Here is a 20,503-nt window from a genome sequence, read left to right on the forward strand (position 1 = left end):
GTACTAAACTAAATTAGATCTTGTGAATGTTGACTTCAAGAGGAATGGAGTAAAATTGAGAAAATGGGGAGTTAGAATCATGCAGAGCTTCCCCTCAGACATTCATCAGACAATATGCATTCTGTACTTTGTATTGAAGGAAACAGAATAACCATCTTCACAATTTGACTTCTGTTTTGCAAATTAATGTTTGGGCATCAAATTTAAACTTCCTCTCTTCTTGTGATAGGGTAAAAACATATGACTGTGGGGAAAGAATTGCTGGCTGGCTCTCTATGTTTCTTGGTCATCCATGTCGCTTGATAAGACAAAGTTCAGATGTGAAAAGCAAGTCACATCAGAAAAATACAAAAGGTATGTTGTCATTCTTAAAAATATTTGTGATTCCTCATGCAAACATCAGGCTCATGGACTTCACACTTAGTATATAAGTACCCTGAAAAGACTGAAAGAATTATCCAGTATTGATCTAGTCATTAAGTTTTTACCCAAACTGACTTTTGCTGCCCTTCTAGTTGTTAAATTTGGTGAAAATTCCCCCAGTATGGGGGGGAAGTTATCATCTTAACCATGATTTTGTCTGGAAACTCAAAGACCATTTGGAAAAATAATTGAGAAAAATCTAAGAATCAAAGAATTTATTGAGAGACTAAATGTGATTATACAAATAATTGAAAGAGCTCTGAAATTTAAAGAGCATTGAAAATGGGTAGATATTGATCTTGTAAACTATTTTACAAATTTGGTAAAATCTCAACTCTAGCTCAGTTTCTAACTTCATTACATCATTATAATTTGCAGGTTTGAGGGCATCCTTGGAATATTTTCTTAGTGCCTGGAACCAAATGAATAAACTAGTAATGAGAATGAGTAAGAGGTCGAAGGAAAGATGAGGTGAAATTACTAATTTTTATGATCATTTTAGAATGTTGGATTGCTTTTGGTTTTTTAGGTCTGTCATCTGCTACAAACATTTCACTTTCTCTTGTGAATGAAGCACAATACCTCCTGATAAATGTAGCAAGCATTATGCAGCTGAAAGAACACATTTCTGCAAGGTAAGATGCTTCTGTCTCTAAATGTCTCTCAGTGATCTTGGATTCCAGAATCTCTCCATAAGATACCAATATAGGTGTTTTATGTGTAAATTTAGAGGTATTTACTTTTCAACATTCAAAAAAATATAGCAACTAAACTACTATAACTACTAATTATTTTATGACTTCTGAAAATTTGGATTAAATGCATGAGCATCATCTGTCTACCAATCATCTTTAGGAAAATTTAAATTAAATTTTTGTCAAATGATTTGGTGGAAAGATATTATTGAGAAGCAGCCAACTTCTGTTTGTCAGAAGAACAAGGATAAATACGTTTTCTCAACATAAATTGTCTGGCAGGTAGAAATACAGTGTTACTACCAGCTGAACTACTTCTCTCCATGGGAATTATTAAGATTTAGAGTAAATATGCACAACAGAAATACTCTAAAAGTATTTTTAGGGCTGGGATAATTTTATTTCTTAATTTAATTTGGCTTTACTTATACAAAAGTGGGAGATAGAAGCAGCAAATGAAATATAGAGTCAGACTATGGTTCAAAGATAACAAGCCCATTACCAACCAAATTTTTGTATACTGACTACAGGATATTTTTGGTTCTTGAATATAACTAGGAAATGTTCAAATTCCACAAAAAATCTTCCCTCAAGGCCTCCATCATGTCTGTGCATCCCACACTCCCAGCATTTGTCTCTGAGCCCCTTTTCCTGTTTCTCAAAACTTCTCTCTTGCTTCTTCCTGGAGTTATCTTCTCTACTCTTAGTCACCCTGCAAACGTGTCCCCTGCATTGAAAATTCCTTCTTTGAGTAGAAGAGGAATATAAAAAAATATTTTAAAAATATAAAAAAAATATAAATCATGCTATATGAATTTTCCAAATATTGAACTATCCAATGTACTTTCAAGAACTGCACTTATGGTTCTTTATTAAATACTGGAGGGTTTTTAGAAAGTATTATGTAGCTTCTTGGCATGTGGCTTTGTTTTTTGCTTAATGGAAACCTGCTAAGTTTTACAAAACAATTTCAATTTTCAGTTAAGTTTTTATAATTTTATTTGTATCTTCCATAAGTAAAAACTAGTCTTCCAGTTTGCACTTGGCTCTTGAAAGGTGATCTAAAACAGAAACAGCACTTCAATTAAAAGTTAGAATGCAACATACTGCTGGAGGGCTCCATGTACCTGCAGACATTTGTCTCTCTGGTGTTTTCCACTACAGGTCACCTCCATGAAAATCCCTGGTCTGACCTAATGCTCAAATGTTCTTGTTAGAAAAATAACCCTGAGGATATAAATACTAATTTTCAAGTTTGACTGTTAAATATAGGTAACGCATTCTTCATCACAGAGCCCACTGCTGTGAAAATCCAAAGCACCTAGGCTGACTTTGGCACGTTACACTGATTTTCAAAACAGGTCCGTGTTGGGATTTGCAGGATGAAGGTGTCTGCCACTCCATCCAACCAATGCATCTTCTGTGGGAGGAGAAATAATGGAAATTTACTCGGATGCATGTTGCCAAGTAATTATAAGCATTTCTGAGGGCTGGAGGAGGTGCAAAAGAAGTGAGGTATTCTGGACATGAGGAGGTTGAAGGCAAGAGGTCAAGGGAAGGGGCATTGCAGTCTTTGAGTTCAGCAGCAGGAGACAGATTAATAGAAGCTTGAAGTTTTTTTCAGCAGCTGTCTCAGGACACTGCAGGGCCAGCTCTGAGGTTACTGGGGCTTTTGATGCACCCACCAGTACAGGCTGGGGTGGCAGGCACTTTTGATTTTGCAAAATACGTTCCAAACCAGAGGCTCCACAGCAGCCAAGCTCCAAGGGCCCACAGCAAAGCTGGGAAGCACAGCACCATAATTGAGCATGTTCACAAGTAACTGCTAGTTTCCTCCTTGTTTGTATGAGCACTGGCACAATCTATGCTTCCTGTTGGCTCCCACCTCCTGCATTCATTATAAATTGTGTCTCAACCATGGGATCACCTGTGGGATCTTGAGGGAAAACCTGTAGCCTTGCAGCTTCCCATCCCACCTTCTACCCCTAGGCTGCTGGAGCCCTTGTGAACACTGGGGCTCAGTGGAACTGGGCTTCTGTGGTTTGACTGAAAGTCTCCACAGGCAGCTTATCCTTATGCACTTTTGTCTGCTGGAGAAGATCATCCAGACTGTTTTAAATAAAACCAAGCTCTTTTTTTTTAACTAGCAGACCTCCTCTGCCAAGGCTGCTTGATGTTAAGTTTTCCCTGTACTTGATTTTGCATGTTTTTTCTCTAACTAAAATACATTTTAAACTGTATGTCTTACTTTTTTTCTTTTTTTTTTTTTTTTTGGGGGGGGACAGAAATTCCTCTCTTCATATCCCAAAGTTGTCGTTGTCAGACTACAGTTTCTGGAGTATCAAAAATGGTTCATTTTGCTAATGCAAAAAGAAATGTTCTTCTTGACTAACAGTGGCACTGAGAGAGCTCTATGCCAAATTTTAGTGTCTTTTTTTTTTTTTTTTTTTTTTGATACTGTTCAACTTCTTCTTTAGAAGAAGAGTGAAGAATTACAATTCAAAGATGCAGCAAGATTTCTGGTATTTGTATGCAGTCTGCTGCTCTTTCTGTCTCATATACATTCTCCACACTGACACAAATCTACACTCTGGCAGCTCAAATGCTTGTAAAGAGGGGGAAATATCACCACACAGAGATGAAATTTTTTTAAAACACCTATCATTTTGTGCAATCTGCTGCCTCCCAAAGGCAAATAATAATATGAGGGATATATTCTCTCATAAAATTATTTTACTGGCCTTTTTCACCTTCAGCAACTGCTGGTTTTGTCCCTTCTGACATTGCAGCATGTGCAAAATAAAATTTAATTTGCCTTTGGTTCTAGAAGCTTCTATTTCTACAATATTTAGCAAGTCAAATGATTACTAACTGAAAAGATCTTTTTTATTTGTTACCATTAGCCTTACATATGGTAACAAATTGGGAATTTTCTCATAAGCATGGTCTACAATCACCTGTCTACATGTTTTCATACCTACAGTTTCAGGTTACACCTCTGAAGAAGCCTCCTAAAGGGTTATTACATATTATAGTTGAAAGGTTACAAATTATAGTTTCATACCTTGTGCCATTTCCATAGCCTTTGTAATAAAACTTGGTCCAGGTTATTCTGGAGAAGCATTTGCTAATCACATGAGCCACCAGATTCTTACAGCACAAACATCTAGTGCAAAATTAGTTAATAATTTTATTTTTTCTTTTGCTCTGTCAACTCTGTGAGACAGATTGAAGGAGCCATTGGAAATAGAGGAATTGATCCGACGTTTCCGTGCCAACATTGTCATCAGCGCACCAGAGTCCTTTGAAGAGGAAGAGTGGGTTGAGATTTCAATAGGTGCTCTGCAGTTCCAGGTGTGACCTTTTCTCTCTTGTCCAAGCTCCAGTATATCACAAAGCACTTTGATTCCTGGATACAAACCAATTTTTGCAAGGCTTTACTAGAAACTAGAATATGGTGCATGCTTTGTGCAGGTGAAATTTATGAAGCGTGTAAAAAAAAAAAAAAAAAAAAGGATGTGTCCTGTGACAAACATTCTTCAATATATTTAAGAGGTTTTGCCATATTTCTCCACACTTTTATTGAATTTCAAAATTCACAGCATTTCTTATCTTTATCTATCTGAACCGAATAATAATCAGGTTTTTTGAGGCAGAGTTTACAGCACATATTTAGCCAGCACTCCAGCAGAGAATACTTGTTGCACTTGTTAAGCACAGTAGTTCAAATGTAACCTCACATTACTGTAAATCAAGCAACTGATTGCCAAAAGACTGGACATGAATACAAGTGAACACTCATGGTCTATTGCCCTCTGTTGTATACATCTTATCCTAGTCTTCACTCAAGGAATGTTTCTAATTCTAGCCTGGTAGGGTTTTTTGGTATGTGCTTCATATCATAGCTAATAACATAACGTCCTTTGTACTGTAAAGAAAATGCTGAAGAGTCAGACCTTGTTTGTAAACACATTCTTTCAAGAAAAACTCTTAAAAAAGAATCTGTAAAAGCTACACATCATACCTAGGAAAATAATGCACACGTGTATTAAATGTTCTGCTGAATTTATCTGGCCAAGAGATATGAAATATGTATTTGAAGATGCTTTGCCTAGGATGTAAAAGTGGCTTACTCATTGTTTTCTTAGAAACTATAATTTGAGTGTGAATGACAGAACTACCAAGGTCAAATCTAGATGTGATAGGCATCACTCCTTTTTTTCTCTGGTCATCATGTTCTAAGAAACTTTTTCAGCAAGGGTGGAAAATACTGCTTTTCTGCTCTCTTCTTATGTGCACTTTGATTAGTAAGCTGCAATATGAGTTGAGGAATATTGAGGAGAAATTCCTCTAAGTAAGAAATGAGGAGCACAAAGGGCAAAATCTGTGGTATATAGCTTGTTGGAGGCTGGAGTTACACTGGGGAATTCAGTGGAGGATCCTGTGGATAAGTTACTATAAATCTACAAAATAAAAGGCATTTCTACTTCTGGCATTGATATACTTTAGGAACACAATACAAAAATAGAAAGGCTTATACAACTTGCATTATCTTTCCCCATTCTGCTAGATCCTTTTTCAGATACTGATGTAGTAACAGTAGAAATTATGTTAATGCTTCTTTATACCACAAAAATGGTAGAAGGTGCTGTACAAAGTAAAACAGGGAAAATATTTCCCTCTCTGTCTTGTTGTTCTTTTAATAAAAAAAGAATAGAGCTGTGGAAAATAATTTTTTAAAAGAGCTGATGTTTGGTATTGATGATTATACTGAAGAGTTATACAGGCAGTCTAGATGCATCTCAAAAACCAGAAATATCACTTCAGATTGGCACATAAAATGATTGAAGTGTACAGTTTAACTATTTGCTCTGTTTGAAATTTATGGCACATTTTACAAAAGTAGAATGTGTATACTGGGATACTGTAAGATGTAATTTCTGTAATGTACAGCTTTGCTAAAGTTAGGGATGCAGTGTTAAGTGGAAGTGCAGCATGTCATCCTTCTCCGTTTTAAAGCTCTAATAAGAAATTTGTTGCAGGGTTATTGGGGTCTTTTCCCTAAGAACATACTTTAATTCAAACAACAATTAACTTTAAGAACAATTACATATTATTTTAACATCATGCATAATAGATGATAGAGGATTAATTATTTCTTCTGATTAGGTAAACTTGTATATTTAAATATTTTACATTCTGAGTATCTAGAAGTGCCATGCATATAAGAAATATATTGTGCATTTCAGCTGCACTAAAACAGTCCCAAGAAGATCCTCCTTGCTTGAATCCCGAGGCATTGGCTTAATTTTGTATTCAGTTCTTTGGCCAAGCAGCCCTGCTAACCCACAGAAGTGAAGCCATCAGGAAGTACAAATACGTAAATGTCTGGTATTTCTCAGATCTGTCTCTGAGAAAGTTTGCCTTAAAAAAAGAAAAAAGTGAATTAAAAATTCTGTGAGACTTGGGAGTAGACCTACTGCATTAGGTGAACAGACTTGACCTTTTACATAATGAAAGCTTGAAAAACCACAGGGAAAGTATGCAAAGAGTATGTGTTTAAGATATTATGATGATCGGAAGCTTCTACTGTTTAATGCTGTACTGCTTTGATAAACAGCCATGAACTTTCTTTAACTAAAATTTCAGGTTGTGGGTCCATGTAGCAGATGTCAAATAATCTGCATTGATCAACAGTCTGGGGAACGAAACAAAGAAATTCTGCAGTCCCTGTCTGCTGCCAGAGGTAGAAAGGTCAGTACAGTACTTCAAAATAGTAGTGAAAGACTTTATTGCATGGGTAGTGAAATATCTGCTGAGAGAATATTCACAATTAAGTTGTTACCATTTGGATTTTTTCTGTAAAAAGATGATGCACTTACAACCCAGATATGCCATGGTTTATTTCTATAAAATGCTCAATACTTTTTAAATTCAGAAATGGACTATTAATATGCATTATTTTTAACTGTGCTTGATTTTATTCAGCATGTACTTCTTTACAGTGTGTTTATTTTGGTCTTAAAAACACAAGCTGATGCATTGATGTCTTTTAAGAAAAGAAATATGCTGAAAAATCAGAAAGTGTTTGAAATTATACAGTTGGTGTGTAAGACTGAACTTTATTCTAACTCTGAAAAATCAGTTAGCAGGAGAAGCCAGGCAGATGGTTGCTTAGGAAAGTGACCAGAAGGTAAGTGTGAAATTATTTGAGGTCCTGCTTCCTAAGGTTGCATTGCTTCTTGAGAGTGCACAGATGATGGCTAGACAGTTTAGCATCCCAAAAGCTCCACAAATCTCCTCAGACTTATTTATTTAGCTGAAAATCCTTATTCAAAATTCATTGCTTCCTGTTGGTTAAGCTTCTGTTGTTAAAGTGTCTCAGGCAGTTGGGGCTCGGGGGCCTTGCCAGTACTCGCCAAGCACCAGAGACGGGCACAGCACCGGCACAGAGCAACAACAAATAGGCTGAAAATCATTCAACCAGACAACGCACAAACTAGTTACAAATACTGCATTCTATGTTTGGACAGAAAAAAAAAAAAATTGATTTGTCTCAGTGACTCATAAAGCAAACAAAGGGCTTTCTTTTCGTTGGCTGTTACCCTTGGTGAATGGCTCCTCTGGCCCCGTGTCGGAGCCAGCCCGGTGCTGTGAGCCAGGGAGAGGCACAGGCCAGGCTGGCTGTCGAGGCGCAGCTTCCCAGTGACCTGAGGTGACTTAGGCTTGCACAGCAGGCTCCAGGTCATCACAGTACATGAGTCTCTGTGAGAGGAGCTCCTGCCCATGGTGAGGACAGGGGCCCTGCCCAAGTGGTGGTGAGCCACAGCTATAACATCTGGGACACTTGAGAGCACATTTGGGCACTCGGGACAGGGATGCTCTCTGCTGCCACTCGAGGAGTAGTATGGAAAGAACTTTTTCTACCCATGTGGTTTTTACTGGATTATGACTTGTAGAGAGAAAGCACTCTGTGCTCAGTGAGAAAATAGCAACAAAACCTTACTCAGGATGCAGATTCTCAGGAGAGGCAAAGCATCTTCTGCATGTTTCCCACAGCAAAGATGAGCTCCTTCATTCTGATTAACTCAACAATGAAGAGATTTTCTTGATGCACTGCTAGAACCAAGTGGTTCATTCACACAGGACTAAGGCAAAGAGAGCAATCCAGCCTGTGTAGAAGGAGCTGGTGCCTGATAAAAGATGAGGCAAGGCAGGCACTGCTGCTCAGCGCGGGGGAGTGCTCAGCTCTCCCTCCCTCAGCTGCGCCCATATTCACGCTGCATAGACACGGGCATTCAGCCCTTTTTATTTTTTCCCAGCATTCAGTGCTGCTGGCAGATGGGGTCTTGTGAGCATGCCCTGCTCTGCATGAGTCCTCTGGCTTAGCTGACAATTGAAAGCGAGAGTTTGAGCTGGTAGCTTTGCCTGGTCTGGTCTGAGAAGACCTCTGAGCCCATCCCTCCTGCATCCCTCCTGGTGATGGGCACCAGCTGATTATCAGTGAGCAGCACCCAGGAAGGGCTATGGCATTTTTAATGTGCTCAGCAGACCTAGCAGAGAACATTGATCCAAACTTTTCACAGCTCACAGTGGGGAGAGAGAAAGAACATCGAGTTCATGTGACTGTGTTAAATCCCAGAGCTAATCCTTCGGTGACTCATATCTCTACCATGTGCTTTTCTGAAGCTAAGGAGCCATCTAATAGATTTAATTTTCTTTTTTTTTTTTTTTTTTTTATCAGATGCAGATTCAGTGAGGCAACTCAGCAGTGTTTGCTCCCATCTCTCAATAATCAGATTCAAACTACAAAAAAAAAAAACTATTGCAGAAAAATAAGATTTAAGAAAATTTCCTATGTTTTTGGAAAGCTGCTGTAGCAAGTTGGTTGCCAAAACATTAAAGATGCTGCATATAGAAAAGAGAGCCAGATGTCAATATTTACCATTTTATTTTGTTTTTTCCAAGAACACCACTCTGAAAAAATTACATTGGAATTTATCAAGCAAGTAGCCCAAATAACAGCACTGCCAATGAACTTCAATAATGAGCTAAATAATGTAAGGCTTTTAAGAAGTAATTCAATATTTATTTCTAAAATCCCGTTTTTCTCCATTCCACTCTGAGACTCTGAGAACCTGATGGATTGCAGCTGAAAGTCAGAACCAGCTACTGTAACTAGCCACACAAACAATTTGCATTTTTCCTGATAAATGTAAAGCATGGTGCTGAAGCCTTGGCAGCTACTTTTTATGAAACCTTTTATGTCATTGTTTGACATGAAATGTAAACACCTCTATAAAGTGAACTCGAGCTCTGCTTTCTGAAGAGACACTCATAAAGGATTCCTTCTGTAATTTCTGACTGGAAAGGAAAGATGAGCTATCCTTGTGTGACAGAGTGCTCTCTGTTGCTGCAGGAGATTAGGAATGACTAGATAGCTCCATTAAGCAAATGGCCACATGCTGTTTCACATGCCTCACCACCAGACACAAAACACACATGGATGGAAAAGGGAGAACACAGAATTCCTGCCTCTCTTTGGTGTTTTACAGATGCTGTTTAGTGCTAATGATAGTGGAAGCCCTGTGGGTAGATGTGCAGCAGTGCTCTGAGCTGGGACTTGCTGTCAAGGTAGCAAAGGGAGTTATTGCATTAGCAGTCTGCCCTGGTCTAAATGTATGGATAGCATTACATCAAGGGAAAACCATTATGTTTGCACATGCATTCATACACTAAAAGGCTTGTGTTTTTTCCTGGGGGCTGTTGATCCTCCTTTATGTATCTCATTGTGCCTTGGGAGAGCTTCTTTTCCTGCAGAATTAGATGCTGTGCCTTTGGATTGCTTACTGAAATGTTAGTGAGGATAGCAAATGATCTCTCATATCTGATGCATCATTATCATTATTTTCATAGTAATGCAGAGCTTTACACCATGTAATGCTTTTCATTCAAATATCTGGAACATTTGAGAACAGTGCTTGTTGTAATTAATAGGCCTCTGAATTAATATGGTTCTCTTTTCTCATTGGTGGCTGAACTGGGAAATGCATTTATTTAAGGTAGAACAAAGGAAATTCGGTTCTTAAGTCAGAGAAAGAAAAAAAAAGGAAAATCAGTTCTACAGTCCAGATATTTTCAACTGAACAATATGGGGTTTTATTTACACCAGCTCAAAACTTTCCTGTTTTCCCGTATTAGAAATCAATGTGTCAAAAGTGAGTACTTCCACTCTCCTATTTTGTAAGGCTTTAGATTCTTGTAAATCTAAAGGTAATAAAACATTATTACATTTTAAAAAAACACAATAATTGCATCTCCCAAATCTTTGGATGAGAGGGAGGTTATGTTATTTCATGAATAAGTGATCAGACCTGAACAGGTAAATTTATCTGCTGGGATATGGCAGCTGAGAGCTACATCTGGGGGAAAAATTCAGAGCTCATCCATCCAAAGCTAAGTATTAGCACGCAGTATGATTTATGTGCTTTTTACATATTCTAGCAGGATATTGCTCTACCAGGATCTAGTCTGTGTTTCTTTAGGAGCTGTAGCTTGAAGACATCTCACCTCAGGCCTTTGTCACATGTAGCCCCTCAGATTTCTGTCTTACGAAAGGGAATAGTGTACAAAGGGTATTTCTCTGTCAGTGAATTTCTAAGGAGAGCATATTACTGTTGATACAGTAAATGAACTTGAAACAACATGCAAGAATGACAGCATTTCACAGCTCCTCCTTTAAGTGAGTGTAATGACTATCATATGATTCACTGTTGGCAAGAATATGTATGTTTTCTCTGTTTCTCCCAGCAGTGAAGTGGTCTGCTTTTTCCTAATCAAGAAGCTTTAAATTGTTTGTCCCTGTAACATTTTACAGTGATGGGAAGTGTCTCAACTGAGAGATAAAGCCACAGTGCTCACAGTCCTGCACTCCCTTGCCACAGTTCTTGTCGTGCTCTAGGAAGATTATATGCAGAATAAAATTCCCTTGAAGTCAGGAAAAGGTAGCAGGCAGAGATTATGTGTCTCACTGTAATAACTCTGCAAGCTGTAAAGCCTCATTTTTCATCAGAAATGTGAGGATTTCTACATTTTGTCTTTCTCTTGAAACAGACAGAGCTGAAGTGGCAAATGCAGCTTTTGTGGTTGCTTGGCAGGGGTGTGTGTGTGATTGCTATTATCAGTACTTGCTGAGTCATTATTTGAAATTATTGAAAAAAACAGGGAAATTTACTTAAAAAATGTTAAATCCACTTCAGGCAATTACAGGCTAAATTTTGGGTTTAAGAATATTCACGAAAAAATATAGAGGTTGGTGATTCCAAACAGGCATTAGTACTAATATATGTGCACCATTAGTATATTATCACCTTGGAAACTCCTTAGGCATTACTCATGGAAAAAAACACAGACTTTAGATGCCAAATCAGAGAAGAAAAATACTAAGAACCACTATTACAGCAGTATTTGAGAACTCCTGAAGACAAAATGCATTCAGACATGCATTTTCTTAAATAATTCTGAATACTTAAAGATGCATTTAAAAAAAAAATCCCGCTAAATGATTTTTCAATAACAAAAATTGGTAAATTAAGTTCTTCACAGTGAAAAATCTGCCCAGATTAATTTTAGTCTCATTGTAAGATACATCAAGCTGATAATACAGTAAAATTAACTTCTCATGCATCAAATAAGCTCATTTACATGGATGAGTTGTAAAATTCCTTCCTGTGTGAAATGTGGTCTGGCATGAACTGATATTAATTTTACAATATTTGTTTTATAATTGCCTGATTTAAAAAAAAAAAAAAATCATGGCAACTGTCATTTTTGCACTAGGCTATGGGAGGTGAATCCAACTTACTAATCACAAGGCTGAAAAATACATCATTTATGCCAATGGAGAAACTCGTCAACGAATGAGAGAAAAGCAAAAATAAGGAAAAATAATCAAAAAATGAAAAATAATACTCTGTATTTTAATATTTTAAATGAAACAGTACTAACACCATTACAGCATCACAGTTGATCCAACAGAGTCATTGTTGCTAGAGGCTGGGATCTTACAGTGCTGCAGCATTAACTTTAGAACACTGACCACAAGGATGTGCCCTGTGTCCACCTGGCATTGACAACATTATAGCCACCAGTATCCAAAAATTGCCAGCAGTAGGATAGGCATGATAGGTCCAGCTCATGCCCTATACGTGTCACATGCCAGTGAGATAAAGGAACAGCAGAGGTGGCCAAAAATACCTAAGCTTAGTGCCCATTTTTCTCACTGATGTTTAGAATTACAAATGGAACAGAAAGAACCAAATTCAGGGTCTGAGGCCATGTTTGGATAGTTCTCTGCTTTACAGCATCTCTCGTACTTGGGAGTAGGTCTCAACCTTACCTCTTACGAATTCTTCAAAAACTAAGAGCTGATCTCTGTTACCTCATTGTTGCATCTTTATTTAATTATTACATAATGCTAGAATAGGAGACAACATACTGCCTTCATATTTAGTCTGTGAAATATGCCCCCTTAAATTCATCTATTTTTTTTTTCTTTATTGCAATCCCTTTTACCTACTTTTTTAACCTGCTCTAAATGTAATTCACTCAATTTCAGAATCATTGATCTGAACAATGGCAGTAAATGTAATCAGGAAATAGAAAAGGGTAATAGAATTTTGTTTTTAAGTAATTTCATTTGCTTATTTATTTACTCTACATTTTGTAATGACTTGTACATCTTGGCTGCAGTCTCCCAAAGCAAAATACTTTTTTTTGAAACCTGCAAAAAGAGACAAGAAAATTAATACTGAGTTTCCAAGGTCCTCAGTTTAAAGAGCAGACTTTCTGAAGTCTAAAAGTCTGTTATCAATTTGGCATGGTCTTCAGTGTTCCTTTTATTCCTACTTCACATATTTTTTGATTAATTGTTATCTAATTCCTTGGAAAATATTGTCATGAAAAGACAAATCTTTTTCTTGCATATTTCTAAATTCTCCACTGTTGGAAACAAAACCACAAAACCACACCAATCTCTTCCTATGACATTTCCAGATCACACCCACAACTCTAACACTCAGCTGCTTGAGATTAAGACCTCACATAAGAATGCAGACACTCAGATCAGGTCTTTGGTGCCTGTGAGGATTGCATGGTCAGTGGGAAAGTAGATATTCCATTCTTCTTTTCTTAATTACTCCGTATCCCAAATACTTATTTTAAGTATTTCTAATATTTATGCAGGATGGATTCACAGATAATGACACTTGACAAGTGGGAGCAACATTAAAACAAACTTTCTGAATATTTTCTGTAAAACATGCTAAATATTCATAAAAACAAATGAAGGGAAACTCACAGAGGCTAGGCAGAATGAAGTTCTGTTAACAAAGCGAATAATTCATGGTAGGAGATGCAAGACTTCCTCACTGTTGGAACATACCAGTGTTCCCATGCTTCAGAGCCTTTGTTTGTGGCAATGCATTAACAGTGTTTGTCATAGAGCCAGAGCGGACATTAAATAACAAGATTGTGAGGGAGTGTGCATTACATATATAATACTGTGGAGCTCATGATGAAATACATGTTATTTACCCACTTACTTAAGCTATTCTTCTTGAATAGCCTGGTGTTAGCTTCTGTTTACCTGTCTATTATAATTAACGAGTTAAGAATGTTCTTAATTACATGGACATAATACATACCTCTTTATTCTTAAAACAACATTTTTCTTCTAAACATATCTGGGTTGTGAGATCTTCTATAGATTTGATTACTCTAACATGCAGTGCAATGCATCTTAATAAATATTTTGCTTTTTTCCAGACCAACTTTGGAATATACCTGATGAACCAGCCCTTGCACTCATCCTTTTCAGATACTTTATCAGTTGGGTCTCAAGTACTTCCAGTGCTGAAGGAGAATACAGAAATTCAGCCTCCAACATCCCGTGAAGAAAAATGTTCAGGGTAGATTCTCTGGTAGGGATGAAATTTTTATCCAGCTACAGGGAAAAGTCAGTAGTCAATTACTCAAAAAACAAAAAAGAAGAAAAAGCTTCCACTCATTTGCTTCTGGTAATTTTCTGTTTGCTGTAAATGTTATCAGATGGCAAAACTGTTGATAATTACAGCTCACCTACATGTTTTTGCTTGTGATTAGGTTGCAGCAGCCATAACTCTATTTTGCACAATTGCTTCAGGATGCAACAGGTTTGATCAAGTCTTACTGGTGGATGACTCCCAAAACAAGCCCAACTTTGTTGTCAGAAAGCCACATCTCAATGAAGGAAAGTAAACACAAAAATACACTGCTTCCTTCTACTGCTTTGTCAAAACCCCAATTAGGAGAGAGGATACAAGACATATTCTAGAAACAATGTGAGTAGGAAAAGAGCAGTGGGAGAGTGGCATAAGAGTAGTAGTGCATTCAGCTTTTCCAAAAGGAAAATGAAGGTGATTTGTAGAAAGTCTGAAAGCAATGGAAAAGAGGGAAATTACTGGGAAATCTGTGTCTACCCCTTGGCAAGTAGTGTGTGAGGATGCCAACAAGGCACAAAGGTAATCAGGATTCAGGATGCCATTTGCAAAACACATTACCTGTGAAGGAATTCCATTCATTTATTCTCAACTTCTTTCTCTTCCATTTGCTGCTTTTCCATCTATGTGATATCTTCCCTGAGATTTCTTACCTAATGATGTCCCTGCCTATGGGAGAGGAGTCGGAGCTAAATGATCTTTAAGGTCCCTTCCAACCCAAGCCATTCCATAATTCTATAGCCTCCACATTCTTGTTTCCTTATATATTTGTGGATGTTGATACATTAGAGATTTTTCAAGTAATACAGTTATTTTCTATACAAACTTGGTTTATCTTCTGCAGTCTCGAATGGCCACTTAAGGGCACTCTTGAGAGTTTGATTGCTTCTCAGTCACAAACAGGTCAAAGAATTCTTTTTTCTTACTCTTTGTTCATTTCATAATGCCCTTCTTAAATGGCTGTTGGAAGCTCCTTAAGAAGACTTATGCTTTCTGAGAGCAGTTGTCTGAAACCTTAGTCTGAAGTATCAATTACTGTGAAAATTACAAAAAATAAAGGAAGACATGGAGCAAAAAAGAAACCCACATGGAAAGTCTACGTATATCAAGACTGAATAATTGAGGCCAGGTGTTTTATGACCCTCAACATGTATCCAGCTAGCCATGGGATGATTACATGCTTCCAGGAAGTCCTCCTGGACAACAAAATTCTCCTAGGCTGGCTGCTCTATTGCCATCTGGGAAGTGAAATTTTGACCCCACTAAAAGCACAGTCAAAACTCTCATCCAGTATGATTTAGATCTTCCTTGGGGCAATTTTGGCTCCAGCTGTGTGAAAGTGCTTCTGGCTAAAGCAATCCTTGAGTTGTTTGAGCATATCCCCGGAGGGAGACAGGCAGCTTTGTGTAAGAGTTGGTCAAACAGTCATTCTGAAAGGGGAACAACTATCACAGAGCAGCACAGAATGGGAAGAAGGAGGCCCATCACCCAGTGCACAAATCAGAATTCAAAAATGCTCTTTATTCTTTCTCTCTTTCCTTTTTTCCTCTTTTTTTTTTTAATGTATAATGGTTTCTTTTTTCTTTTGTTCTTTCGAAGAACTGGTTTTACTCACTTCAGCTGGAACAGTCTCTCAGCAGAGCTTTGTAATGGAAATGAGAAGAAACATTATCTGTTTCTTACAATCTACCATAAAATATGAGGAAAGAGAAAGGTTTTTCATATGCATGTAAACTGAGAATCAGTTTTGAGAGTTGTACCTTGCACTTCAGAGCCCAAGGTCTGCTCCTTGATGCCTGCTTTGAAAAGCAGGGGGTTTATCTCTCTAATAGTCAATTATCTGAGGTTGTAATGAGCAGGGGTCTTTGTAACCTTGAAAAGCAGTTCCCTGGTATCTAAATCTCTTAAGTGCTTCACTCTTTGCCTTTCTGTTATTCAGAGCATTGCTTTGTTGGGTAGAAAGCCAGCAGAGCTCTGGCAGATTTAATATGAAGAGACCTGTTTTATGCTGACCTTCGGTGATTTCCTGTGCTCTGCTCTGTCCTCTTCACCTCAGCACTGTGTCATTTTTTTAAAATGGCACAGAAGTTAGAAAAGGAAATTGAAAGCAACCTCAAAAAGCTCTGTTTCACTCATTATTGCATTTAGTACACAATAAGTCACTTTAGTACACAGTGGCTTGACAAATACTGTTTGTGAATATCCCTAATGCAATGTATGATAACTATGGATGAGAGGATTTGAACTTTAAAAATGTCATGCTTGGTCATTTCGACCTATTATTTACAGTCAATTACACATTCTCTCTGCTGTGGCTTAGTAATACTAGATCAAGAATAATTTTGCCATTTTACAGGGGGAAAAAATGATTTTCTCTGATGTATGAACATACCCATTAGTATAGTCTGAGCATTTCCCAGAAGGAACATCCTTGTGGTACAGTGGTAGGAAATGTCACAACACTTCAGACTGATGGAAGATACATAAGGAATCTTTCAGCTAAATAAAGGATAATATTTCCCTTCTAGTAAGTGGAGTGTTCCCACCAGTACTGATATGTCTTTCCATCGGTGAAGACAAATTCTTCTCAGTGCCAAAACTTGTGGCAAATCTTGAAGTACGAAGAGTCACTTTTAAATGGCATGCACTGTAAGTTTGTAGAAAGAACATCCCGTCCATAATGTGAAAAAATAATTCAAAGGAAGAAGAAATTTAGCATACTGCAATCCCAAGGACTGCAGATACATAACGGGCATAAACACTTTGAAACACTGTATTAAAAAAGTAGATGTTCTATAAGGATTTATTTTATAACTTTCCAAGTATATAGAAAATAAGACCGTTTGATATGAATGTAGGCTCCTTGATCTAAATACTCCAGTTACGGCAAATTAGATCTTTGGAATAATTGCAGATATATGTTTGCCTTATATGGGTAAGAAGTATACCTATTACAGTATTTCCAGAGTGCTATATGTAGAAAGTCCTCTATATATTTGAAAACCAAATGATTATTTACTTGCAAGGAATTATTCAGATATATTCAATTTTCTGTGAGACCTTCTCAAATCTCAAGGTAAAAATGGGGATTGTTACAAGCTCTAATAATAGCCAGGAGGCTGAAATCACAAAACAGAAATCAGCATTTTTAGAAGATTCTGTGCTCTCTATTTTCTGAAATGACTAAGATATTTCAGGTTAGTTTATGATTTATATACTTTCAATGGTGTCCTTCAAAGTATAGTAAAAATCTTAGGTCATCTTTCTGTCAAAATTACACCCAAATCAAAATGAAGGACTGCATAAAAATTGTGATTATTCTTCATAAATTGTAGAGATTATGCTATGCAAGTCCTCTTTCATCTGGTTTTTAACTTCCTTGGAAATTAAATCAATAAAATATATATTCTGTTTGATGTGTCTGCTGGTGATGGTTGCATTCCTGACCTTTGAGCTCATGAGGTGCTCAGTTCTGCTTGGAGGCATTGCTGGGCACATGGATGAGTATGTGTCTCAGGACTGAAGGGATGTCTCATCACTGCTGGGATTCACAGGTGAGGTATACCCTCTGTCTGTGTAGCCACATGCCAGTCAGCTACACACTCAAGCCCTGCACAAAATGATCTCATAATCACTGGTTTCCTTTAAAATATGTGTAGTCAGTCCTGTTGAATCCATCTTGTTATCCAGGGGCAGGAGCTTTCACCGAGGGTGAGATGGTGAGAGAACAGATGGTTTATTTCCCTCTCCTGGAGGGATCAAACGGTGTTTCTCCTCACTGTCTAACCTGTCAGTCAGTAGGGAAGACTAAACAGGAGTTGGTGTGTGTAGGAATCTTGGGGAAGGCTTGTCCCTCCCTTCTTATGAGGTTTACATGGAAATGATCTGTGACTCACAGGGCCAGCAAGAGACAGACATGAGCACAGTGAGGCGGTGTCCACACGTGACTTCGAGCTACTTGTTCATGCATTTTTTGGTTCACTGAGTGTGGGAGGGGAAGAAGAGCAGGACTCTGTAACCAGACAGGTAGGTCACTCCCATGGAGGTGAAATGTGGGTACCTGCCTGTCTCTCCATTATACAGCTGTCATGAGACAACTGCTTGGGGAAAACACAGGCATAGCCCCCAGAGAGGGGAGGAGAAGGCAGAGTGCTCCTTTCCACTGGGCATTTTGAGACAGTGGGTTTGCAGAGGCTGCCTTGTCTCCTTCCTCGTGCTACCAGTGTTTAAGTAAAAGGTGGAACTTCATCAGGAATAGAGAATAACCTCCCTAATGTGCTTTGGAATAGGCCATTAGGGGAAATATGAGTTTGAGTCATCAAAAGATGAAATCAAAATGTGCCTACATTTCTGACTTCTTGGTAGGCGTGCCAGTGGCAAGGCCAGAGTGAACAGGAAAAACTGTGGGAGAGAAGGAAAAGGGGCATTTCCTACAGTCAGAGTTTAAGAGAAAGCTGTGATGCACATGCTTTTATCACCCAGTTTGTGAGGTTTTTTTCCCAGAAAATAAAGGACATAGGTATTCTCAAGCCCACAAATCACATTCTGAGAACTCAGAGTAAGTCATTGACAGAGAGGTGCCTCTTAAAGCACCTCTTCCCTCCTTTCCATGCCAACCAGTTTGCTTTGCTGGTCACTTGGTGAAGTGGTGGTTGTGGGTCCTTTGCAGTGGGAAAGAAAATAGTTTTCCTGCATGAGGAGTGAAGTGATTCACTCAGGACTATGGACAAGGAGAGATGTTAGGGAAGTTTGAGATGGGGCATCTTTGAGCATCACTGCCATGGGCAGAATACATCAGAAACCTTCCTAATAATCCCAGAAATATGTGTTACAGAAAAAGTTAGTAATTTTTCTGGTGATGCTGTGAAGTCTTCTTGTAAGGGTGACATTCAAGAATTGTGCTCTTGGGGAACAGATCATTGCAAAGGCAGGATGGGGGAAGGGAGAGGGGTGGAAATATTAATGTTGTAGCATTTGTCACTCAGAATTGCTGAGGGGTTTTTTAGATACCCACCAAATAAGACAAAATGTGAGAAATCAGGGAATTTGATTTAGTAAGTAGTTTCATGGCAAATTTGAAAGGACACTGATCTCAAATGTAAAGCCCCTTCCCTTGCATGGCTCATACATAGCCTATAACTAGGTGCATTTCTGTGTTAAACCATTTCTGTGAGCCAATCTATTCCAAACTTGCGAGCAAGCTTGTCAACACACTTCAAATCTGGAACTCAACATTAGCTTCTCCTAGATAACCAGTATGTTCCATATTTGAGCCCCTTTCCTGCTTTTTGCTGGCTTTCAGAGGAAAGTGTCCCATCTGGATTAAAGCACTCTGTCCAGAATTGTTAATGCAGAGATGATTCCAGAAGTGAAATCAGCTTTGGATTTCTGAAGAAGAGCTGTTTTCCATGAGGCTGTGTTTTAAAAGCCAGCAGTGATCTAATATCAAGTCTGTTGTTTCCTGGTACTTATGATAGATGAATCAGATAAAGCTGTTGAAAAGTTTGTGAGTTATTATTTCCAGAAGCTAGAGAAAGCTAGAAGACAACAGGAGGCCCTGCACTGCTGAACCCATTCTACAAATGGAGGAGAACCTCTGCAGTATCCATCATTCATGGATGTAATTCCTGTGAGTCATGTATTAAGTATTTGTAATTTCACTGGTTTAGCCAAATGCTTTCAGTTATTTCTTATCCTTGGAGCTTTTGCATTTCCCATCAAAGTTTCTCCCAGCAAACCCTTTAATACTGAAATGAAATTAAATTTTTCTTGGGTCAAATATTTGGTTTTATTCTGCTTTAAGGAATAAGAGGAAACAGTCTCAAGTTGTGCTGCAGAAGGTTTATGCTGGATATTTGTAAAAATTTCTTCATGAATAGGGTTGTCAAGAATTGGAATAGGCTGTCCAGGGAAGTGGTTGAGTCACCATCCCTGGAGGTATTTAAAAGACATACAGATGTGGTTCTAAGGGACATGGTTCAGTGGTAGATTTGGCTGTGCTGGCTTAACTGTTGGACTCGATGATCTTAAGGGTGTTTTCCAGCCTAAATGGCTCTATGATTGTAAGATTGTAAGTTTTCTGTGTGTGACTTGCTATCCAAAGCAAGTAGTGATTATGTAGTTATTTAATACACTTGAAAAGAGAAGGTTCTTGTCTGAGTTGCTTCATCTGTCAGCCAGAAGTTTGAAAAAAGCTACGGTGTTCCTCAGAAATGTCAGTTAGAAAAGAAGGTGGAGAGAGAGAGAGAGAGAGAGAGAGAGAGAGAGAGAGAGAGAGAGAGAGAGTACAGTGGCCCAGGGATGGTGTTGGAATGCTGCCCTGTGCTGTAGCACAGAAGTAGTATATTG

At 38.1% G+C, this 20,503-nt stretch overlaps 1 protein-coding gene across 2 annotated transcripts in view; it reads left to right on the top strand.

Annotated features, from left to right (window-relative positions):
• The window catches only part of MOCOS (molybdenum cofactor sulfurase), a 209,312-nt gene extending 191,741 nt beyond the window's left edge, over positions 1-17,571 (top strand). For both annotated transcript variants that reach the window (XM_056483842.1, XM_056483843.1), the window contains 5 exons: positions 230-354; positions 953-1,058; positions 4,346-4,472; positions 6,768-6,872; positions 13,944-17,571. In XM_056483842.1, coding sequence (XP_056339817.1) covers positions 230-354; positions 953-1,058; positions 4,346-4,472; positions 6,768-6,872; positions 13,944-14,090 — 610 coding nt within the window. In that variant the 3' untranslated portion in view covers positions 14,091-17,571. The remainder of the gene's footprint in view (positions 1-229; positions 355-952; positions 1,059-4,345; positions 4,473-6,767; positions 6,873-13,943) is intronic.
• The last annotated feature ends 2,932 nt before the right edge of the window (positions 17,572-20,503 follow it).

The sequence above is a fragment of the Oenanthe melanoleuca genome, chromosome 2 (assembly GCF_029582105.1).
Source record: "Oenanthe melanoleuca isolate GR-GAL-2019-014 chromosome 2, OMel1.0, whole genome shotgun sequence".
In the NCBI taxonomy this organism is placed as follows: Eukaryota; Metazoa; Chordata; class Aves; order Passeriformes; family Muscicapidae; genus Oenanthe; species Oenanthe melanoleuca.